The following is a 25,380-nucleotide window of genomic DNA, read 5'->3' as shown; positions in this document are numbered from 1 at the left end:
CAGTAAGACCTGACCCTTTGAGCTCTGTTGCCTGAAGCTCTGATGGGGAAAAGCAGCAGCATTCTTCACTGGTGAGAGCTGACACACCGCCTCACAAAGTTATTACGAACATTAAAGATAGTATACGTGAAGTGCACTGGCACACAGTCAGTAAGAAAAAATGGTAATATTATTGTGTGTTCACAGATTTTCTTAATCGCAGTTAAATCTGAACTGCTCATTCATTTCTAGAAACGTTGGGTCAGAACTTTCCATTATTCATTATGGTCAAATCTCATGAAAACAGCAAGCAGCAATTCAAATTAAGCTTTTTAGAAAATGGTGAGTAGCAAATATTGCTTAAAATAAATGAATCATAAACAAGGAAATTTTGTTACTCTGATTTTCTTGGTGTTGGGTAACAAAAGCAAATACAATTTGACCTTCATGAACAAGTTCACAAATACGAAAACGTGAACCACTTTTGTTTTTGGTTGAGAGAAGGCAGAGGAACCCTTGTTTGAAGTTCTTCAAAATAACCCTAATTCCTCCTCAAAGCCAAGAAGTGGCCCCCTGGGATGGTATTTCGACCTGGACCTTTATCTTCTCCTTGGGGTCACTACGCTGGGAGAGACGAGGCATGAGAAGGAACAGGGCCAGGGACTCCTTGCAGCAACCAGAGATGATGAAGCTGTTTTTTGGATAACATACAACCTGAGTGTAAAATCATTTTGAAATCCCATTTTGGCGAAGCTGAATAAGCATCTCTCTTTGCAGGAACAGCACCTAAGGGAGCAGAAGGAATCTCAGCCGGGGCCTAGGCAGATGCACGCAGCTTAAAGCACCAGATGGCGTGGCTTCAGTGAGCATGTCCTGCCCCCCTGCCCGGCTGCGGCCCATGCACACACACCTCCCATACTAAAGAGACTGCCTGTCACTGGACACTGTGTAGTATAATTCAGTCCCAGCGAGGCTTTTTTTTTTTTACAGACTCTCCAGCAAGTGGTTGCAAAGGTGTTCTGAGTGCTTCCTGTGGGCAAGACATGGTGCTCAGACCCCCCCGGCAAACCTGGGGGCATTCTTCAGGGCCTCCCCTACCTCTTTCATTATTTTGATGGCTTCCACCCGGTGCTGGGGTGGGGGATAAAGCAGCACGCGGTGATAGAGGGACTGGAGCACGGGCTTCATGGAGTCCACTGCCCCCACCAGCCGGACCAGCTCAGCTGCAATGTAGTAGATAGTCCGAGCCACAGGCCCGCTCAGGGCTGGCGCAGTGGAGGAACAACCTGAGCCCCGGCCGTGGTCGGAAACTCCTGGAGACGCAGAGTCCAGCTCGATGCTGGTGCTTGTGCTGCTGCTGTGAGCAGACGTGATGGTTTTGTCATGAACTGGATTCCCCAGGATCACAATGAGAGCGGGGCAAAGGTTTTTCCTGGGGAGAGAAGGGAAGAAAACAAGTTTCACTACAAGGCCAAGGATAAAACATGCATACTGTCCAGATGCCACAAAAATGACTGAGAGTCAAGTTCCTTACTGCTGCTGCTTGTGGCTACATTCTGCCCGTTTTCCATATCTCTCCATCACTTCTGGGTATGCCAACAGAATTCTTTATAACTCAAGCTAGGGTTAACTAAATAAAATATCACGAGAAGTATTAAGAAACCATCTTATGTGAGGAAATAGACTCAAAATGCTAATGGTTGGCTATAAAGTTTCATTTTGCTATAAATAAAATTGTTCATACCCCTCATTTGAGACATTAACCTAAGATTCTGACATGTCACTCATCGTCCTCCCTGTTGACAGGCCCGGAGCCCAGAGCCACTGCCCGGATGCCTGCGGGTCCCCCACTGGACCTCAGACTGTGTGGGACTAGCATTCAGGTGGAGGTGGAGATGCCGCAAGGCTAAGAAGTAGGCTCAGTAGCTCGTGCCCCTGTGCCACCCTCTGGTGCCTGTCTACGCCCTCAGAACAAACCAACAACCTAGGAAATAACCTCCTTGTTCCTGAGTCTTGTGACCCTATGATGTGAACAAAGCGACACGGGCCCTGGGCGCACATTTTGCTACCTTAATCATCAGTCTCTGTATATCCAACTGCTACCTCTAACCGAAGCAACTTCCCTCCTCTCCTCTAAAATATTTATACGCAGATGAAGCTCTGGGTAGGTCATGGATGCTGAGGGGAGAGACCCACAGACTCAGCTAGGGCTGAGCCCCTTGGGGTGGTGGCTGGCAGGGGTATCTGGATGGGCACTCACCAGATCAGGTCTGTGAAACCTCGGTGCAGGTGCATGGAGGAGGAGGAACCGCTGAGCACGGACAGGATACACTCCAGGTGCAGAAGCTGCAGCTGCTGGCTGTCACTGCAGAAGAGCGAAACCGACACACAAGCACAGACACAGTGACGGCAGGGTCAGAGGTCGTGTGGGAAACGCTTGGAGAAATGTTAGGCCTTACAGCAGTGTTCATTCTTTTGAGGGGGAGTTAGTGTTCTGAGTTGAACTGTGTCCTCCCCAAATTCATATGCTAAATCCTAACCCAAGCGTCTCAGAATATGTCCTTATTTGGAGATGGGGTCTGAGAGAGGTAATCAAGTTAAAGCAAGGTCATGAAGGAGGGTCCTAACCCAACACGGCCATGTCCCTATAAAGAGGAAAACACATGCAGAGGGAAGACGAGGTGAACAGATGCAGAGGAGACGGCCCTCTGCAAGCCAAGGAGAGAGGCCAGAGCAGTCCTTCCTCAGCCCTCTGAAGGAGCCAGCCCTGCCAGCACCTGGATCTGGACTCCCGGCCTCCAGAGCTGAAGCAGCGAGTCTCTGTTGTCTGAACCACCTGGTCTGTAGTACTTGGTTACGGCAGCCCTAGCAAACTAACAGTCAGGATGATGTTTTTAGTAACAGACATTACTTTCAGAACAGTTTTAGATATGTAGAAAAGCTGAGCGTGGTCCGAGAGTGACCGTATTTTACCCACTCCTGCACCTGTTTATCATTTCATTACCATTCTACATCAGCTGCCATTTGTACATTTGATACCATTAGTGAACAGATATTGATATATTATTACCTAATTTCATACTTATTCCAGAAATGGTAAATTCTAACATGTTTAATTATCTACACCTTTCAGGAGACCATTGCCACATTATCTTTTAATAGGTCAAACACAAGCATTTAATTTCTTCTTTATTGAAGGCAACGTGGTTTTTCAATGAATGAATTACTTTTCCCTAAAATTACTGTTAGAGGATTCCTCACTAGAGACAAGTAAGAATACAGGCAACTTCACAGGATGCCCATTCTTATACCCAGGTTACATTTTCTACGCAGCCCACCAGAAAGTATTACCCTCCAGGTGGGAGGCAAGGATGACAGGCAGGGGTAAGGAAGAATTTAATTTTCAAGGACACATTTACTACTAATGTATAATAAATACTTTGAAGAGAATTCATTCAGGAATCCTGTATAGAATGGAGTGTTCAGAAAAAAGAAAAATTTTCTTTTAAAAATAAATTTTTGGTTGAGACACTTTTCTCCTAATTTAAAGTAAATAAATGCCAAAAGGAAGGTTACTGCCCTTAAAGTTCAAATAACTCCCAGAAGGGGGTAAAAGAGAAAGACACGACACGTGACTAGCAGACTACCAGTTTAAGGAGACAGGAAGGAAGAAAAGCTGACAGCAGACAGTAAATCCACACACTGCCTAACGCAGGAGGCTGTGCAGGTGCCAGACAAGGACCGGAGGCAGGTAAGGTCCCTCATTCGGGTGCCCTGTTCAAGACCCGGACAGCACAGTCTCTGTGCAGGTAACATGATGCTCTAAAACCCGCTGGCAAACTGCAGCTCGAAGGCAGCATCTTGCCCAAGGTCCGTGAGTCAAATAAGGCCTTTGCTTTTTTAAAGGGCTGTAAAACGAGAAAACCAAAAATGAACAGCAAACAGCAGAATGTGGCTCTTTACAGAATGCCTGCTGAGTCGCACTCTACAATACTCTCCCTTCTGCAGAGAACTGCACAACAATGAAAAGAAGGCCGTTATTCTAAGAAAGCGCCCTCTGCTTCTCTGTGGACACCCCTCACCACACCTGCTGAGGGTGGAGATGAGGCGGGCAGGGGCTGAGTCCTGAAGATGCTGTCACCGTTGCCAAGAGGAAGATGGTGGTTGGAAGAATTTGGTGGTTGGAGGAAGAGGAGAGAAGGAAGACATGACCGGCCTTTCTTGGGCCAGGGAAGCACTTTATACGCCCACGCTCCTCCACCCACAGGCTTCCCCACAGCTTTGAACAAGACGTAGTTCCTGACCAGAAACAGCACAGTCTTCATTCCTGTTGGATGAGAGAGACAAGTAAGAACAGATACAGTGCTGTGCAGGAAGCGCTACAAGTGAACCATTTGACACAGGTTCCACGAGAGCATACAGGAGCTACTTGATGGACCCAGAGAGAATTTCCAAAGGAAAGGGCATCTTAGTAGAGACGTAACGTTCATGCTAGAGTCTCCCGGATGGAGTGCTGGGGAGAGGGTGTGTCCAGTCGAACTATGTCTTGTTCAAAGCTGTGACACAGCTGCTCATGCAGGTGCACCATCCTAGGTAAGGGAGTTGTGATGGAAGAGACTACAGTCAAACGAAGTGAGCAGTCTCTGGAGGCAGGACTACAACAGGGGAATTGCCCTGAAAACTAGGCAAGACCACGAGACTCCTGTAAATACCACGAAGCTCAGTAACAATATGCCTACAGCCATCTCTGAGCCAATGTCCAACGACAAACTCTAGAAAAACACATGCCTCACGTGAATTGTTTTCCCCATTTAAAGCCCATCGTCAAGTCACATGGTTCAGAACGGTTTTCATCCTTCTCGGTGACTGACAGAAACATGTGACTTTTAGTTCCTAATGTGTGTAATTTGCAATGTAAATTTGTGCCATGTCCTTTCCTAATAATTGACAGTCAGATTTCTCAGTGCTCAGTAAGATGCTCAGTGTTCCTAACTGCATCATAAACTATTTCTTGGACTCAAACAGCATCATGTGACTCACCTTATCTAATACAGCACTCTATTAATACTGCATCTCCATGGCACGTGAGTCACTCTGCACACTGGAGTGCGTTTTCTGAGTCTGAGACTGAATGGATCAGGAAGGCACACCCTGCGGAGCTGAAGCTGTGGGAGGGATGTGGGCTCTTGACTTTGGAAATGGTGTAGAGAGTACTGACCACAGTGTGGGTTCAGAGGAAGAACATACTCAGAAGGCAGGAGAGGGGTCAAGCTTAGCTCACAGAAGTAAAAGATGTACAGGTGTCAAAACAAGGGGAATGGCAGAGCCAGCAGAGTGAGGGTAGCCGAAAGCATGGTGCCCATGACTTGCTGGACTTAGAGGTCTCCCGAGGTCCGAACCATGGTTATGGCTGGGCGGAGGGAATATGGAGCCTCTCCCAGTGAGGACACTGGAGAGTGAAGGAGGGTGATGACAACCATACCCAACAGGCATAACCTGAGACTGTCCCAGGGAAATCAGGTCCCATGGGACCCTACAGATGGGGTCACTGCAGCTGGTGTGGAGCCCTTGGGTTCGGATAAGAATCTGCTCCAGCTCTCCAGGGTCAGGAAAGATGGGGGCCTGAGCAGGGCACAGGTGGAGCCATTTACATCCCATCTGCTTCAGACACATCCCTTTAGAGAGAAAATAACGCCCTGCCTAGAGTCTGGGCTGGGAGAAACTTGAGGGGTCTGTGGAAGGAGGCAAGTGGCATTTCTTTTTGGTTTTATACTACCCACATATTAAATAGGTCTCTTCATTTTTTAAGAGCTTCATTTGGTCAAAATAGGCAGGTGACCTAGAGAAACAATGAATACACTGATGTAGAAATCATTTGGCAACAACTTTAAAAAGTAATTCTAAGCTTAGCTTAAAAATAATCCTGAGTTTATAAAACAACAAAAACAAGTTTCTGCAATTCTCCCAGCAAAGTGAGACCTCATTCATGTTTGCAACTGGACTGCTTCTTTCAGCTCATTACTGAATGTAAAATTCTACAAGCAAAAGTTTGCTGAACTATCAAATATTCTAGTTACCAGGAAACAACAGTTTAATGCGTCTCTCATAGCTCAAAGGACACTTCAGAATCTTCCTGTGTTGCAGAATTTTGCAGGTAACTACAGGTGCAGCTGGTAGAGACTTCTCATCTCGTCTTGGAAAGTCTGGTCTTTCTGTGATTTGGCCTTACTCTGGATGCACAAGTTATCTTACTGACTTACTGCCTGGAGAGCTGAAACAGAAGGCACCACCTGCACAATCTAATATCACTGATTAAACTGCATGCAAAACCACAAAAAGTATACAAAAGTCAGAGAAATGTGTTTTTCTTAAAGATATGCAAGTGAGTGAGCGCCGAAGCTCAGGAAATGTAGAAGAAACAGAAAGCCACACAGCCAACCCTGCATTCAACAGAGGAGGACAGAGCAGTACAGTTTGATGAGATCTGTTTAGGGTCACACAGCTGGAACACGCCTGGGTTAGGACCTGCCCTCACATCGACCAGCTCTTAGCGAATCTTCTTTCCACTCAGCTCCACGCTTGAGGGACTAACTCCTTTGCACAGTGTCATTTTCCCATCAGAAATTTCTCTCCTTCAGTAACAGCATTTGGTAATGTGGGCTTGCCAAGGTCACTGAATACATTTCTCAGGAATTACAGGGGAATTCCAATGGGGGAATCATTGTCCCTATAATCTGCAATTTTAAGTGACACTGTAGACAAGTTATTTCATAAATAAACCACTGGCGAATGAGAGGACCACAGTGAAGGCACTTACTTGATGGCGGCCTGCAGCTTCTCACACAGAACAGTGAGCACAGACACAAGGTCATCACAGAGGGACTCCACCGTTGACCCTTCAAACAGAGGAGGGGACAGGTGTTAGACATTCGCAGAGGCACTAGAAGCTTCTTCAATAGTCCTTCCCATCCTCTGCTTTTGATGTTTTCAAGACTGAAAAGATGATTTTCAGATGCTGAGCCTTCCTTAGGCCTCCAAAACGATAACAGAAAAGAATTAAATACAATTATTCATTTCTAAAGTAAAACACTCAAAAGATAGTCCAGAAAGAAAATAATATTGTTTCTTATTATAAAATTCATTCACACTTAACACAAGATTTCATTAATTTAGGAAACAACGCAATTGACAACAATTTTCTCAATATTTAGGCGAGCAGACTATACAGTCATGTGTCGCTTAACAATGGGATATGTTCTGAGAAAGGCGTCGCCAGGCGATTTCGTTGTTGTGTGAACATCATAGTGCGCACTTACACAAACCTAGATGGTACAGCCCACCACACACCGAGGCTCTATGGCACTAATCTTATGGGACCACCATCGTACATGCCGTCCGTCGCTGACTGAAATGTTGTTATGTGGCACATGACTGTGTATCCTTTATTTTGAGCTCATGAATTTCCAGGTCTTCTGAGAAGATCTGAGTTGTATCCCAGAGAGACAAAATGTGGTAGCATGGAAGAAAGATGAGCTTTTCAAACTCAAACTAAGACACTAGGGAAAGAAGGCAACCAAATTCAGTCACCATCTTCAGACATGGTCTTTGTTGTTAAAGGAGCAACAGCTAATGTCAGAAAACATAATTTTCCCTACAAACACATTCACATCCAGAAATTAGCAACAAAACTCCCACAGAAGCACTGGAGTATACTGGAAAAAGGCTGAAATTTGGAATCTGTTCAAGTACTGCTCCACAACTTGCTGATTGCATGAGCTTGTGTCAGCATCAGTTTTCCCTTTGGCAAAATGGGATAAATAATACCAACTTCACAGAATTGTTGGGCCAAGTAAAGTAACAAGAATTTTTTTTTTTTTTAATAATAAAACCCAGCTAAGATCTACACAAACGTGGCTAAGTATGTGATGAATGTATAAATGACTAATGACCATGAGGCCAGGGAAGATGGAGAAAAAAATGGCAGAAGTGCAAGAGAGAAAATAAAAGTAAAGTTGGAGGAGGGAAGGAGAAAGAGAAGTGGATGATCCTAAGAATTTATGATCTTGGGGCCAGCCCCATGGCTGAGTGGTTAAGTTCACACGCTCCGCTTCAGCGGCCCAGGGTTTCGCTTGTTTGGATCCTGGGCTCGGACCTAGCACCACTCATCAAGCCATGCTCAGGCAGCATCCCAAACAGCACAATCAGAAGGACCTACAATTAGAGTATACAACTACGTACTGGGGGGCTTTGGAGAGAAGAAGACTGGCAACAGATGTTAGCTCAGGTGCCAATCTTTAAAAAAAAAAATTGATGATCTTAAATGTAGGAAAAAAATTGAGAAGTGATAAGGTACAATGAGAAAACACAGCTTAAAATAAATAATACCCATAAGTAGTCCTTAAACTTAATTTTAGATAAATTTCAAATGGGTCCATCAATTGTCTACTCACGTATTTTTTGAAGATGTGTCTGACCAGGAGGATGTCGACCTCCGTTTTGGTTTGTAAAATCACCCCACACTAGAGTGGAGATTTCAGAGGCACGGCAATCAATAGAGGAGGGAAAGGCAGGCGGGAGCACGAGATTGCAGAGGTGAGAGGACCCACAGCGCCGCCTGCCACAGCCTGAGAGCAAGGGCAGTGGTCAGCAACACACTCAGCCGCATGCCAGAAAAGGAGGAGGCAGCCTCCACCTCCTCCCTCCCTTTGCTCTCTTCTCCTAACTGGGCCTGCTGGGCTGCTTCTCTCCCTCTCATTCCCGCCCTTTTCCATCTTCTCTCAACTCCGCTCCTTCTCCCTACTATTAATCGGCAAAAGTATCAAAGAAAAGCAGACTTTTCCAATACTTTTTACAATATTGAATAAAATCTGAAATAAAACATATTTCAATTTTTAATCATATAATTTGAATTTTTCATATCTCTTTCAGAAAGTAATTCTACCAAACACTTAAAAAAAATCAAACTGCTTGTCAGTTACACATGGACCTCTATTTTTCCTTTCCCTGTGGGTCAGACAAAAGTTCCTTACTTTGATTTCATCTGCTACTTAAACTGGGCTGTCTGTCCTTCTGCAAGATTCCCTGTGAGATGACTCACTTTTCATATCAAAATATTGGTATTTCACAAACATACTCCAGGTGCGATAGCACTTTATGTCAGTCAGGTTTCTACAACCATCTATCCAATTCTCATTTTAATGATTAATAACCCTGACCTAGTAACCAAAGTAACCAAAAAGCCAGCCTCCAACAGGACGGTGTGTGAGCAGTTACCTCCCTCGCAGAGTTGGGATGGGAGTGGGTGTGGGTGACACAGAGTGAGGGACACAGGGAAGACAAGAGCTGATTAGACACGGGGAAGGCAGGGCTGGCAGAAGCTTGAGGAGAATGTGAGCTCACCGGAGAGCCCTACTCATCTTCACGTCCCCAACACCAAGCACAGCAGGCATGCTCATAGATGCTTTTGAAACCAAACCAGCAAAAGTCAAATCCAATACCTTGATTCCTGAATTCCTGTGGGTCATCCGGGTTTTCAATTATCTAGTAAGGGAGACACACACAGGCCAATTAGGAGATTCAGGCAAGAAAATTCCCGACTCTTAGGCAACAGAAAATTCTAGAAAACAAAATGCCAATCTGAGTGCTCTGGGCTCAGCTAGCTTACCTAAGTGCACTTTCCAGGTCTTGACAGAATTTTAATACTCATGGTATTTACAAAAAGACTATGATTTCTGGAACTGAGCTTATGAGTTTCAAAAACAATTCATTCCAGAGTCCACAGACTTCCCGAACTTTAAGCTCCATGGTGCACTTTGATTCCAGGGTTCTGAGCCATGATTTGGGGCAATATCTGCCTAAAAAGTGAGTTACCTTTGCACAGAAAACAACCTGTCCCAAGGTCACAGACTATACTCGACTGGCCCCTAATGAATGCAACGCTCAGTTATAAGGAGGATCAGGCTCCTGGCCAGACTGACTTCCAAACAACCCTCCAGGCTGCACAGGCAGACCCAGAACCATCAGGTAGAGGGGGAGCCTCGAGGAAGGGACAAGAGGAAGGGAAGGAAGTTTCCCAATAGGAGGACTGCCCTCGAACTGCAGGGACGAGCTGAGAGCTAGAGGGCGGCTCTTCAGTCCCCCTCCCTCTCAGCACTGGGAGATAAGAAGGGGGCCTCTTCATCCTAATTGACTATCATCCTACAGCACTATCTTTCTTTTTTTAAACTTGCTATGGGCACATATTTCTATTATTTTCTGTTCATTAATTTGCAAACCCAGCTGCTTCCACATCACTCTCTGTGAAACAATATGTCAGTGTCCATGGCTCAGCATATGGCTGGAACAACATTTTCTGGAGTAATATACACTTGAGTCATTTTTAAGGACAAGAGAAACACCACCACCTATCCCTCAAACATTTACATGTCGCATTTTTGCTTTCTGAAATTAGTAACTTACAATTTAACAATGGCTTTCATCATCTAAATAATCCAACAGTAAAGCCTGATAATAACTCGGGGTTTCTGAGGATACAAAATCAAATTGGGTGATCTGTGCTGACAGTAGGGCCGGGGAGCAGATAGACATTAGGCTGAAGATAACATTCCATGTTAATGCTTTTAGTATTCTAGATTTATTTTCCATCCACTGTAGTTAAGTCTTTCTAATTCTGAGATGGCCCATGATGTCTTTTCAGTGACAGGTCACGCTACACATTATACACATCTTCCCTAGGTAATACTCAGGGTCCACGAGAGAACCACACCATTCCTATGGACCAGTCACCTTAATAGCTTTTTTTTGTTTTTAACTTAATAGCTTTTTAAAAATAAACTTCTTAGGTGGCAAAACATATGTTTCCCTGTAGTAGACATCACAAATGCTTAAAACATTAGCATCCTGAGAATTGTTTTTTTCTGGGACATGGAAACATCTCCAGGGACCACATGAGTAGTAGAAGTGAAATAACAGGAAATACTAATTTTCCACCTAATTTGGGATCTTGTCCCTGGCTGGGGTGAGTGCAGATGGTCAGTGACAAGCAGGACCTCAAAGCTGAGGAGCCACATAAAACATGGGACAGAGGCAGATAACCACCCAGTTCTATCTGGGCTGTACAGCTGCACCTGCCACGGTTCTCACTGAAGAGCAACACGAGCAAAAGGCAAGTCTTTCACCCGAAACCTAACACTCACCTGCTCAGAATTTAACAGATAAGATTAAATGAACTAATACAATTGAAATCACTTTGAGACTAAAGTCCCATTTATGTTTCATCTTAAAATGTTAAAATATTATTACTATTATAGTATTTCATCACACTGGCATTTAGCAAGGATGGAACATGACTGTATATTAATATAAGAAATCTAAACATCAGGTGATTTCCAGTAAAAATACTTTTTTCTCTTAATATGTTCTCTATTTATAGATTTAAATTTCTTTTAAAATAAGGTTCCCATACCACCATATTCAAAATCCTTGTATAAATGAAATAGTTTTTAAACAAAGAATAAGCTAAGGTAATAAAAGTATCTAAAATTAAAGCAATTCTTTAACAGAAATTTGGGTTTTAGATGTAGCAAATACAACAACAACAAAAAAAATCAGTATTTGTTTTTTCAGATTAGTGTTGTTTTTTTCCAACACGGGCTGCCAGACTGCATGTTAACCACCTGGACCGGGAGTCAGCTCTTCCACTGATGAGAGCATGGACTTCAGATGTCACTTTCATCTCTCTCAGCTTCATCTTCCTTATCTCTCTTGTGAGGAATAAAAGAATCTGACCAGATCATCTCTAAGGTTCCACTCAACTCTATGACTTTCAAAAAATTAGAAACTATTTGAAGTTAAAAATAGGAAAATTTGAAGTTAAACACGAAATCTTAATTTCCATAAAATTAGTTTGAGATGTTTCAGACAGCCATTGAGATTTCCTATTCTAAAAAATAATAAAGTGCTCATTTCTAAATACTTCTTGCAGATTTTAAAATAATTTTAATCTGAATTATTACAGAGGCAGATTTTGAAAAAACAGCAATTTTGAAGAGGAACTGTTCTCATCAACATTCCCAGAAGACAATATACACAAGAACCAGTTACATTTGCGTGCTTGCTAGAAAGGCTCATCTTGGACAACCTGTTCAAGTTTAGAGCAAAAGGCCCTGGTGGGCTTCATGCGGAGAGAGGACAAGCCCAGCTTTCCTAACACTGATGGCACAGCCGGTGAAGGAGACCCCGCCAGAATCTTCAGTTACACACACCAAACCTCACAGTACGGAATCAACTGCTATGTTTTTTTCTTAATTTCAAATTTACTTCTGTTATTTGTTAATATATCACAATATTTTTTATAAAAATTTTTAATATGTTTTAAAAAATGATTAAAAAAGAAAAATAAATTTTAAAATAACGACTAAAAAATGATAACACCATATGGAAAAACAACTCTCAAAGCTTTAGAATGAAACAGGCAAAAATATATTTAAAGAATTAATTTACATAAATAAATGTTCTCCTAAACCAAGCCCGCCCTCTCTCCCGTTTCAGTAGGAGGCCGCCCTGGTGGGGCCAGGGGAACACAGCACACACAGCATGCAGGTGGACACAGACGCTGGCGAGACCGTGAGGACCGTGTGCACGCCGCAGGCTCACCGTGCTCTCCTGCCTCTGGCGCAACTGCAAAGTCAAGTCACTCAGCATCTGACTGAGAGTGGCCCGCACAGCAGTGTTTATGCTGCGCTGGTGGCAGCTACACACGTATGTCTCAATGCACACCTGGTAGGGAGATAAGACAGCAACACATGTCTGTAGGCATCAGTCCATCACCAACAAGCTGGAGAGGACGTTAGACCCTTTAAATAGAAAGTCAGCCTGACTTAGGACTAGTTATCAATGAGTCCTACACATATTTAAAATCCCCAGGAAATCTGCTTTCAAGCACATAGGAAAAGTAATATTTTCCTAAGGCTTATCCTCTTAGCAGCTTATTCTTCTGAGCATCAAAGGAGAATGCAAATTTGTGACTGTTAGATATGCCAAATAATCCTATCTAGAACAAACTCAGGTGGCTGGAAATGAATCAGGAAAAGCTTTCTCCACAGCAACAGAGGGACAGAATGTATTAACTGCTGAGTTACGAAGGGTGCTCTCTAAACAAGTCTAACCCTGCATTAACTCCCCAGCTGTGGTGTTCTCCTAGAAATCTGATAAATGTGCTCATCAGCTGTGTCACCAGGCGGCATGGCTCCTGGTCAAACGCTGCCAGATGACCCAGCTGCATCTGAACAGGAGAACTGAGAATGCAATATGAGGCCTGGTAGGGTCACAGGCTAGGCTTCCCTTGGGGACTCCTGGCCTTGCTCCGGCCCTCTGAGAAGCTCTGCAAGCTCTGCTCACAGCCTTGTTACAGAAATGTTGGTTCCCACGGAGCTGAAACTCGGTGCTTCTAATCAAGGTGGCTCTCTGCCCACTGAGGTGGCTCTCAGCTTCCTACTCCTCAGCTAATACCTGAGGGCTCAAGACCAGCTGTGGGCCCCTGTGAACCGCACCTGCCTGCTGACCTGCTTTGGCTCCTGTCTCACATCCTGCTGGGCAAGCAGAATGTCAGGTGTGGCCTATCTGGGTCTTGCGAGTCTGAACGTCAGGTTGAGCCTGAGAAGGCCTCCTGACGGCTGCAGCATCACGAAATCCCAATTTGAAACAAAGATCCCTTATTTGATGGTGATGATGTTAAATACCATGATCATTTTATTCTAATTCTTCTGGAAGCTACAGGGATGGGCATAATACATAATACATGCTCGCTTTAAATCCTCCCATGGTTTTCCCTCCAAAGTATGCTATCCTTTCCATTTTGTCAAGCATACTTAGCTCCACAGAAAGAAAACAAAGGGATTTAACGGACCTGAATTATTTTTCTAGGAATAACTCCAAGATTATCCACAATGAAAATACAAGGTTCTCACCTAAATGGAAAATTTAATTTGATGATTGATAACTGAGACGGGAGAGAGACTAAATGTTAACTTTTGTTGTTGCTACCACTTATGCTAGTGTTTTCTGCCAGGCCTCACTATAATAACCTTTTTGGTAAAATTAACCAGGTAAAGGTATATTTTACTAACAGTTTAATTTATCTCTTATTGAATGCTTAATATTCTAAATGAGCATTTAAAACTCAAAAGTGTATTTGGAAGTTGGTTTAGATTAATTCATTTTAAGTCAAAAAATAAGAGCAAGTTCCAAAATATTTTCTTTCAAACTATCAGGTAGGGCATATCGATTTTAAATTCATTTTCTCAAATGATCATGGATTATAACGTACTTGAAGGTATAATTTATACATACTGAGAAAAAAGTATGTGTTTTAATCCTGAAAGGCTTTTACCTTTGAATGTGATGAAATGGTTTAAAACTCTTGAAAACACATCTGAGTGCAGTGTTCACTTTGATGAGACAAATTCTCCGTGGTGTTATTAGGGGCACTAGGATGATTTGTGCCTCAGGACTTAATGGTTCTCTTTAAATCTTACATTCTCCCAAGAAGTCTTTGTAACTGTTGATCTTTATAAGATCTCTAAGCTCTGATATTATAAACTTGAGGGGGAATTTTAAGCCTTAGAAGCATTAAAGATGAGAGAGTAATCAATTTGAGAGCTGAACCACATATGGTATCACACAATTCTGAATACTGAGAGCCGTACCACTAAAGGAGCTCCCTTAAAAATGACGCCAGTCCCTTCAGAGCCATGGAAGAAAGCACACCGCAGGAACCGGACTTTAAGTGACACAAGCAGCGCTGTGAACAGACGAGAGCTCCCCAGATGCCACAAGTATGTCTGAGCTTTAAGTGCACTGCTGTTTCAGTGTGCAGCTGCTCATCCCACAGGGCGACCCTGCAAGTGACTTGCTGCAGGAGGCGTTTTGAGACGGGAAAAGGACGCATGTTCACTCTGCTAAAAAAAGTATTAACCTACGAGGCTCATTCTACTAAAGTGGGAGTATAAACACTGAATGTGACAAAAGGCAGTCCTTTTAAATATAAAAAGACCACGTATCTGATCATATCACTACCTTCAGGTCCCCAGAAAGAAATGCCTTATCAGCTATCCTGACATCTTCTAAGGAAATGCTTCTTACACTTCTAGCCTACTAATAAACTGGCAAAAGGATAAGGTTAAGAGAACTAGGGTTTCCCTTATAGCCTGACCGCTGTACTCAAGGCCAATGTGTTTTCACCTGGTGAATGTTCTTCCTCTTGGTTGGGCAGTGTAAAACCAGCATGTCAAATCAGAGATGCTAAGAGAATACCAAGTCCAAAGGCAGGCTGAGTTTCTGGAAAGGGCTCACCAACAACTTCTTTTCGTATCTCCAGTACCACTGATGCTTCCCATGCCCTCTGCTGTTATAGTGCAGAACTGACACTTAACAAGCCTCAGTCCTGCACGTAGGCCAGCGGCTCAAAGGGCAAGTCAAGTACCTTGTGAAAAGCCACAGGCCCCTGATGGCCAGGAAACACACGAAGACACAGGGCAGTGAGGAGTTTCGTAATGGACATTTTGATCATTTCATGCATTTGTGGACATCCAGCTTTACGGCATGCTAAACACAACTGAGAGCAAAAACACAAATCGTTAATGAAGCAACACAAACCCCAAAAGCAGAAGCACAAGGAACAAGAAAACACAAGTCTGCAAGCCAGCCATAAGCAACAGAAGTTTTATATCAAGTAAGTACACTGATAAATAACAGTACTAGGTTAAACCCAGGGTGAGTGACTTTTATTAAACATGAAGCAGCGTGGTGGAATGTGGCAGATATTCAATATTGGCCAAAGGGAAGACAAATTTTAAAGAAGCTACCACAACAGAAATTTGCCTAGCTTTCCAAAATACGTATGACCTTTGTTAAACTGTGCATTTACCTTCTCTTTCCTGTCTGAATGGGGTTAGTGGCATAGCTTTGTTACAACAGTGCATGATACTGAGTAATAAGTTCCACACAGAGAAGAGCTAGTAGGTTTCCAATTGGAAAATTTTTATGGAGATGAAAAAGAATTTATGGTGAAAAAAATGGAAAGGATCAGAGATTAAGCTATGAGAAAGCAGAAAAAATGTCTTTTTATAAAGGGAAAACTATGAACGCTGTTGATCACATTAGAACAAAAGAAAACTGTGATTATCACTACAAGTCTACACTCAACGTTGAATCATGATGACAACTCTGTGGCCAGGTCGTTTCTGGGTGACCAGCTGTAGCAGGTGGGTATGTGACAGGCACCTCATCAAATGGGTCCTGCTGATGCACACACACACCAGGTGAACTGAAATTGCTTTATTATTCCTAAGAAATATGTGCATAAGTAAGTCTGATCACCATGCTTGGGTAGGGAAATTTGCTGGTTTTTCTTTTGGATCTCAACTTAAAGGGAAATTCTTAAGGTGCCCAGGCACAAGTGGACAACTCAGACTGCGACTTCTCTCTTCCTCCTCCATGTCCTTCTTGGCTTAAGCAGGCCTATTAAAATGGTTTAAATTTCTGCCCCTTCCCAGGCAGAGCCTTTTGCTTGGCCTACAGAGGGTCTACTGAACCAGCCCAAAATGAAGTAGAGCGATCTCTGCATTGCTCCATGCGTCTTCTAAATCCAAATCAGTCCTTCCAGAGCCGTGCACGTCTGAGGTAAAGGAAAGTGTGGAAAGTCCTCGCAAAAGGACTAGTTTGCTCAAGGCCCATCAGGCAGTAAGCAGCCAAAGAACAAACACCTCAGAGGAGTCAAACCAGAGTGAATAAAGAGACCAGCTCCTGAGGAAGAAAAGAAAGGGTTTCCAGAAGGAAGAAAAGAAAGTTTCCAGGTGAAAAAGTGGAGAAGCTTCCTAGAATAGGATTTCCTTACTCCACTGGCCTCAGTGGTTTGAGACAACAGTCCGGGCTCCCTTGCCAGGAGGTGGGGTTACTTCTCCCAGTCTTAGAGAGAACATAAATGAGATGCTTCCAAGATAAACGGGTCAGGTCATCTGTGCTCTTGCCTTCTGGGTGTGTCTGGAGACTGTCTGCTCCCTAGTTGTAGAATATTTTATTGGAGGTACGGCTCAGAAATAATGTTACCACATTAGACTAAAAACAAAAAGTATCTCCGAACATTTCAAGAATTATAAGTCAGGGGCCGGCCCCGTGGCCGAGTGGTTAAGTTCGTGGGCTCTGCTTCGGTGGCCTGGGGTTTTGCCGGTTTGAGCCCTGGGTGCAGACATGGCACCGCTTGTCAAGCCATGCTGAGGTGGCGTCCGACATGTCACAAATAGAAGGACCGACATGCAAAAATACACAACTATGTACGAGGGGAGGGAAAAGGAAAAATGAAATCTTTAAAAAAGAATTATAAGTCAGCCCAATTAAAAAAATACTTTAGTGACAGCTAGAATCTTTAAATCGGAATCTTCAGCAGCAGGTCTTGAGCCTCCATGTTTTTAAGCTCCCTTGGGTAACAAGTGGAACCAGACTCCAGATCCTCTAAGGGCAATACAATGGTCAGAAAAGATAAACTAAGCATCTGTATGTAAAGACACGCAAGAAAGTGGCACATGCCTAGTGGTCACTTAAATCTATGGTCACAAAAAAAGTGCAATTCATCAACACTTCTGCTTCACGTGTAAAAACACCATACAGCTTTATCTAACTAAATGCCTCAGGAAAGGCCCAAGTGGGACAAGGCTCCTAAGAATTCCAGGCCGTTGCCAATATCACTATGGCGCGATTCTACTAACTTTCCCAAGACTGAGAGGAGCCAGGAAGCAATACAGCATCGTGGTCAACAGCACATACTTGAAATGTAAAACGTGGATTAGAATGTTGAGCTGTAGAAACTTGGGGAAGCAAATTAACCTCACTTTCCCCAGGATTCTTTATCCAGCTTGGTTGTGGTAAAGATTAAAAGAGAATGTACATAAAATGCTACCATTGACATGCCCTAGAGACTCAACCACTAGTAGCTACTATTATTAGCCAGCGTTTTGGATGTGAGGGATGGATGGGCAGATGGAGTGAAAGAGGGAGGTCTCGGAAAGTAAGAATCTTAGAGAAAAAAACAATGCTCTTTGAGACAGACTTGGCTTGATCTGACACCACGTGACAGGATCAATGACCGGAAGTTTCCCAATAAGTCAGTAAGACTGAACGAGCAAAGACACATTTATGAACTAGGCTTTCTCACCCTGAGAATCCCACAGAGGAGCCCTCAGTAGGCATGGGAACATGCCTCAAACCTTTCAATGGAACAGGGTCATTAACCATCTTCAAATTAGCGTCACAGAGCTTCTGGCTCTGATGCCACCAATTCCTTAACCACGAGACCTTGGCAATTTTTACTCCCACATCTGTTTCCTATATTAAGATTACTATCCTTGGAAAACTCAACATATCTGCTAATTTGGGCATCATAGTAAGAGAAATCTTGGGCCTAGCTTTCAACCAATGAAGAGAAGGATTATGTATCCATATGGAGTTTTATTTTATTCATGAAATTTAACAGAAAACATATGTTGGGTATTTCATAATTGTCCACTCCTAAATCTGTGATATTTCTTATTCCTCCTGCATCATAAAAGACCCTGTTCTGAAAAACTTTCACTATTGCAGTTTAATGAAGCGAGTTAAAGGAAGATGCATAAATGAAGAGTGCCTCTTACTGACATTCTAAGCACTTAGGGACCTTCTTACAGTTTCAGCAGGACCTTGGGGAAATGGCCTCGTTATCCATGCTTGAGTGCACACTCCTACTTCCTATCAACAGGTTTCAGGGGAAGCTCTATCCTCATGTAACAGTCAATGCACAGCAAAGACACGTCTGGATTCTTGCCCAACATCTCCACAGGAGTTTTAAATGGTTTATTTTAAGGTGTTTTTATACATTGTTTCCATAGCTATATCAAAACTGACAATAGGAGAAAAGAATTTGTTTTTCCTTTAAGTTAAAGACATTTTTTTCTTTTTTTCCAATTATTTTATTGAGGTGATAATGGTTTATAACACTGTGTATTTTCACGTGTACATTATTATTTATCAGTTTCTGTATAGAATGCATAGTGCTCACCACCATTAGTCTAGTTTTTATCTATATGTGGATATCACCGTAAATATGTGCCCCTTTAACCATTTTGCTCACCCCCCTAACCCCTTTCCTCTCTGGTAACCAGTAATCTGTTCTCTTTATTTATGTATTTATCATCTTCCACATATGAGTGAAATCATGCAGTATTTGTCTTTCTCTGTATGGCTTATTTCACTTAACATCACACCCTCAAGGTCCATCCATTTTGTTGTTCCCTATAAATTTTAGGATTCTTCTATTTCCATGAAGAATGTCATTGGGGTCCTGATTGGGATTGCATTGAATGTGTAGATTGCTTTAGGTAATACGGACATTTTAACTGTTTGTTCTTCCAATCCATGAGCATGGAATATTTTTCCTTTTCTTTATATTTTCTTCAATTTCTTTCAATAATGTCTTATAGTTTTCAGTGCGTAGCTCCTTCACCTCCTTGGTTAAATTTATTTCTAGATATTTTATTCTTTTTGTTGTGGTTGTAAATGGAATTGTATTCTTGACTTCTCTTTCTCCTAGTTCATAATTAGTGTACAGAAATGCAACTGATTTTTGTAAGTTTATTTTGTACCCTGAAACTTTGCTGCAGTTGTTGATTATTTCTAAGTTTTTTGATGGATTCTCTAGGGTTTTCTATATATAGAATCAAGTCATCTGCAAACAGTGAGATTTTCACTTCCTCCTTTCTGATTTGGATTCTTTTTATTTCTTTTTCTTGCCTAACTGCTCTGGTCCAAACTTCCAGTACTATGCTGAATAGAAGTAGTGAGAGTGGACACCCTTGTCTTGTGTCTATTCTCAGAGGGATGGCTTTCAGTGTTTCACTGTTAAGTATGATGTTGGCTGTGGGTTTGTCATATATGGCCTTTATTATGTTGAGGTGCTTTCCTTCTATACTCATCTTATTGAGCGTTTTTATGATAAATAGATGTTGGATCTTGTCAAATGCATTCTCTGTGTCTACTGAAATGATCATGTGATTTTTATTCCTCATTTTGTTAATGTAGCATATCACATTGATTGATTTGAGGATATTAAACCATCCCTGTGTCCCTGGTACAAACCCTACTTGATCATGGCGTATGATCCTTTTAATGTATTGCTGTATTGGGGTTGCCAATATTTTGTTGAGGACTTTTGCGTCTGTGTTCATCAGTGATATTGGCCTGTAATTTTCCTTCTTTGCATTGTCCTTGCTTGGCTTTGGTATCACTGTAATGTTGGCCTCACAGAATGAGTTAGGAAACATTCTGTCCTCTTCAATCTTGTGGAATAGTTGGGAAGGATAGGTATTAAATCTTCTTTGAATGTTTGGTAGAATTCTCCAGAGAAGCCATCTGGTCCTGAACTTTTGTTTTTTGGGAGGTTTTTGATTACTGTTTTAATCTCTTTACTTGTGATTGGTCTATTCAGATTCTTTATTTCTTCTTGATTCATTTTTGAGAGCTTCTATGAATCTAGGAATTCATCCATTTCTTCTAGATTGTCCAATTTGTTGGCATATAGTTTTCTATAGTATTCTCATAATTCTTTGTATTTCTGCCATATCCACTGTAATTTCTCCTTTTTCATTTCTAATTTTATTTATTTGAGCCTTCTCTTTCTCTCAGTGAGTCTGGCTAAGGGTTTGTCAATTTTATTTTCTCAAAGAAACAGCTCTTAGTCTCACTGATCCTTTCTACTGTTTTTTAGTCTCTATTTCATTTTTTTCTTCTCTAATTTTTATTATTTCCCTCCTTCTATAATTTGGCCTTTGTTTGTTCTTCTTTTTCTAGTTCTGTTGGGTGTAGTTTAAGGTTACTTGTTATTTGTTGAGGTAGGTCTGTATTGCTATGAATTTCCCTTAGAACCACTTTTGCTGCATCCTATAAGAGTTGGTATGTTGTATTTTCATTTTCATTTATCTCCGGGTATTTTTTTTATTTCTTCATTGATCCAATGGTTGTTCAGTACCATGTGGTTTAGCCTCCATGTTATTTGTGACTCTCCCAGATTTTTTCTTGTAGTTGATTTCTAGTTTCATAGCATTGTGTTGGAAAAGATGCTTGATATGATTTCATTCTTAAATTTATTGAAGCTTGCCTTGTTTCCCAACATATGGTCTGTCTTTGAGAATGTTCCACGTGCATTTGAGAAAAATGTGTATTCTGCTGATTTTAGGTGGAACATTCTATATATATCTATTAAGTCCATCTGATCCAATGTTTCATTTAATTCCACTATTGTTGACTTGTTGACTTTCTGTCTGGATGATCTATCCACTGGTGTAAGTGGGGTGTTGAAATCCCCCACTACTATTGTGTTGCTGTTAATTTTTCCCTTTAGGTCTGTTAATAGTTGCTTTATGTACTTTGGTGTTCCTCTGTTAGATGCATACATATTCAAAAGTGTTATGTACTCTTGGAATGTCCCTTTTATCATTATATACTGTCCCTCTTGGTCTCTCATTGTCTTTTTTATCTTCAAGTCTGCTTCGTCTGACATATGTACGGCAACACCTGCTTTCTTTAGTTTGCCATTTTCTTGGAGTATCATCTTTCATCCCTTCACTCTGAGCCTGTATTTGTCCTTAGAGCTGAGATCCGTTTCCTGGAGGCAGTATATTGTTGGGTCTTGTTTTTTAATCCATCCAGCTACTCTGTGTCTTTTGATTGGAGAATTCAATCCATTTACATTCAGAGTGATTACTGATACAAGACAGCTTAATGCTGCCATTTTATCTCTTGTTTTCTGGTTGTTCTATATTTCCATTGTTTCTCTTCGCTTGTATTTCTGACTGCCATTTCAGTTTGGTGGTTTTCTCTGAGGGTTTTCTCAGTTTTCTCTTTATGTATGATTTGTGACTCTCCTCTGATCTTTTTGTGTGGCAGTTACCATGAGGTCTGTATAAAAGATCTCATAGATGAGATAGTCCATTTTCTGACAGCCTGTTACCTCCATTAGCCTAAGGCAGGTTCCATCCCTCTCCTCGTCCCCTTCTATGTTTTTGTTTTCACAAATTCCTATTTTTTGTGTTGTGAGTTTGCGACGAAATGGAGATGTTTATTGTTATTTTTGATGCTTTCTTTCCCTTTATCCTTTGTGTTATAATTAAGTCTTTGCTAACCTATTCTGATAGAGTAACTTTCTGATTTTGTCTGTCTATTTATCACCTTGCTCAAAGCTTTGTAAACCTTTGCCTTTTTGCTTCAGGTAGGAGGGCTCCCTTCATCATTTCTTGTAAGGCAGGTCTAGTGGCAATGAACTCCCTCAGCTTTTGCTTATCTGGGAAAGCTTTTATTTCTCCATCACATCTGAAGGATAATTTTGCTAGATAGAGTATTCTTGGCTGATAGTTTTAGTCTTTCAGTATTTGCAATACATCATTTCACTCTCTCCTAGCCTGTGAGGTTTCTGCTGAGAGCCTGATGGGGGTTCCTTCGTAGGTTATTTTCTTCTGCCTTCCTGCCTTTAATATTTTTCCTTTGTCGTTGACTTTTGCCAGTTTTACTAATATATGCCCTGGAAAAGGTCTTTTTGCACTCATGTAATTAGGAGTTCTGTTGACTTCATGTACTTGTAAGTCCAGTTCCTTCACCAGGTTTGGGAAGCTCTCAGCTATTACTTCTTTAAACAGGCTCTCTGCTCCTTTCTCCTTCTCTTCCCACTCTGGGATACCTATATAATCCTTATGTTGTTTTTCCTACTGAGTCAGATATTTCTCAAAAAATTTCTTCAGTTTTTAAAGTCTTAGTTCTCTCTCCTCCTCCACCTGAAGCATTTCTATCCTCTAAATGATTCTTTCCTCCATAATGTCAGCTCTGTTTTTTAAGGTTTCTATATTGTTTTTTATCTCATTCATTGTGTTCATTATGTCCAGAATTTGTTTCATTTTTTTGGTACAGTTTCAATTTCTTTGGTGAAGTATTCCTTCTGCTCATTAATTTTATTCCTGAGCTCACTGAACTGTCTTTCTGAGTCTTCTTATAACTTGCTGAGTTTCTTTATGACAACTATTTTGAGTTCTCTGCCATTTAGATTATAAATTTCTGTGACTTCAGGATTGGTTTCTGGAAACTTGTCACTTTCCTTCTGCTCTGAAGTGTTGCTGTGGTTTTTCATGGTGTTTGAGGAAGTGAACATCTGCTGGCACACTGGTGGTAGGATCAGGTCAGGTTCCACCTGCCACCGCTGAAGGAAAGCAGGAGCTGTGTTTCTGATCTTGCCCCATCTATTTGGAGTTGTGTGGGTATGGCTGCTCTGCATTTGTGTAGGCTGGCCACAGCCACTTGGCGGGCCACTCTTGTGAGGGTGGGGCCTCTGTGTCTCTGTCCTCAGCAGACAGGTTGTGCAGGCCAGCATGGTGCTCACTGGTGGCTTGGCTGAGCTATTGTGCTTGGTGGGCAGGGCACCTTTGTGGGGGCCAACCTGTGCCTCCTTGGTGGGGAGCGCTCCCACTGGCAGGGCCGCTGCAGCACGGTGGGTGCTTCTGCAGGCCAAGGCAACGTTTGTGACCCTGCCAGGCTCCCTCTACCTTCTCTTAGAGTCACACCAACTGCTGTGTAAGGCTCTGTGATCTGGCTCACTGCTGCCAGCAAGGGGCAGGCATGTGCTCTTCCATCTCCACTGTGACCCGGGGATCAAGTACACCCACTTTCAGATGTGTAGCAGTGTGAGTCTCTCAGGCATCCTGTTGTGCTGTGTGGGTATCCTCCATTGGCCAATGACTGTCCATTTAGTTGTAATTCAGAGGGGGAGAGACAAAGGGAACAGCTCATTCCACCATGTTGCTGATGTCACCCCCCCCATGCTCATTTTATGCCAGATCATATAAACATGGAATGGGGTGGAGGGCATGCTCCTCCCTTTCTAAAGGCTGACAACAGGCCTTATTGGTGAAAATACATTTGTAGCAGATTAAATTGTTAAAGTATTTAAGAAATAAGTTTGAGACATATCAAGCATGGACAAATGGGAGGGGGAGATGTGGAGGTGATTTGGCAGGAGGAAATGATGAAAGAGAAGATACCAGGGATTAGGAGAAAAGCTTGTACTTATTGGGGGAGGCGTCCCCATCAAGAGGATGCTGTTGCGGTCTGGGGCTCCATACTCTTGGGGGGTTGATCAGCCATGGCAGAGACACAAGGCAGCTCTCACCTGGGTTTTAGGTTCATAAACCTGGCAGAATATCATCTAAAATGAGATTATACCAATATTCCCTTGTGGCAGTGCTTCTCAAACTTTAATATGCGTATGAATCACATGGGGCTCTCAGTACAGAGCAGATTCTGGTTCACAGGTCTGGGCTGGGGTCTGAGGTTCTGCATTTCTCATGAGCTCCAAGGTGCTGATGATGCACCTGGTTGGTAGCCCATGTGACAATTCACTTCAATATGGTTTTAAAACAAAGCCTGGTTGGAGGGAAGAGTAGCCATCAGAGCAGTTATTATCAACTTGACTACAGTAGAACCACTGGGGAGCTTTTTCAAAACGTGTATGCCCAGGTCACTCCAAGAGCAAAAAACTCAGAATTTCTGGGGCAGCCCTAGGCATCTTATTTTTGCCACCACTTCTCAAGTGATTCTAACCTGCAGCCTTCAACGAGAATCACCAACTTAAAAGTAAGGCCTCTAAAGATTTGCACCCGTTAGTATCCCATATGTGAGAGAGTTAGCTTCAGCAGTGGAAGGAAGAAAAATCAAAGTTCAATCAAGTAGCTACCCAAAATAGTCAGCCCTACATAGGAACCTTTGTAAGCCTGTCTCCTGTTGTGATGTTTAATGACCGTTGGTAGTGAAGTGATGCATACAATTCTCTTGATAAAAAGATAAAGACAAAGACAAGATTAGTTTAACTTCAACCCTGTGTCTGCAGGGTATTTGTGCCTGAGCATGTTTGGAATGGGTGAAGAGGCAGCCCCTCTGGGATGACCACAGTCTACACAGGGGCAAGCAAAGGTACCCCAGGAGTGGGCCTCCCACAGCCAAGCTGATGACAGCACATGCTGCACAGTGTAAAGACCAAAAGCTCAGTCATATGGGCCAGTCTTGCATGCTAGTTCTACCACTTTGTAGCTATGTGACTTTTGAAAAGTTGATGAACCTCTCCACGTCAGTTGCTTATCTGTAAAATATGGATAATAGTACTTCCTGCTTCACAGCATTGTTGTGTAGATCACATGATTTAATATGGTAAAACTCTGTGAGCAGTGCCTGGCAGAGAGAAAGTGCTAATGAACATTAGGGAGAGCTAGGTAACATTGTCTCTGGGTTTAAATGCCAGTCTCTTGCCATGAGTGGCACTGCATGTCGTCGTTCCTGCTC

The 25,380-nt window shown here is 42.5% G+C and overlaps 1 protein-coding gene across 6 annotated transcripts in view; it reads right to left on the bottom strand.

The window, feature by feature from the left end:
• Positions 1–25,380, bottom strand: part of ARFGEF3 (ARFGEF family member 3) — a 146,623-nt gene that overhangs the window by 69,202 nt on the left and 52,041 nt on the right. For 2 of the 6 annotated variants that reach the window (XM_070223988.1, XM_070223989.1), the window contains exons 6-8: positions 6,797–6,875; positions 2,240–2,344; positions 1,078–1,411 (exon numbers count right to left, since the gene is read on the bottom strand). In XM_070223988.1, the coding sequence (XP_070080089.1) occupies positions 1,078–1,411; positions 2,240–2,274 (369 nt within the window). In that variant the 5' untranslated portion in view covers positions 2,275–2,344; positions 6,797–6,875. Of the gene's footprint in view, positions 1–1,077; positions 1,412–2,239; positions 2,345–6,796; positions 6,876–9,476; positions 9,520–12,633; positions 12,757–15,460; positions 15,593–25,380 lie in introns of all 6 variants that reach the window. The other 4 variants (XM_023651189.2, XM_023651191.2, XM_023651192.2 and 1 more) reach the window with 4 other exon arrangements.

Source organism: Equus caballus, chromosome 10, assembly GCF_041296265.1.
Source record: "Equus caballus isolate H_3958 breed thoroughbred chromosome 10, TB-T2T, whole genome shotgun sequence".
Taxonomy (NCBI): Eukaryota; Metazoa; Chordata; class Mammalia; order Perissodactyla; family Equidae; genus Equus; species Equus caballus.
This window is presented reverse-complemented; position numbering and strand designations above follow the sequence as displayed.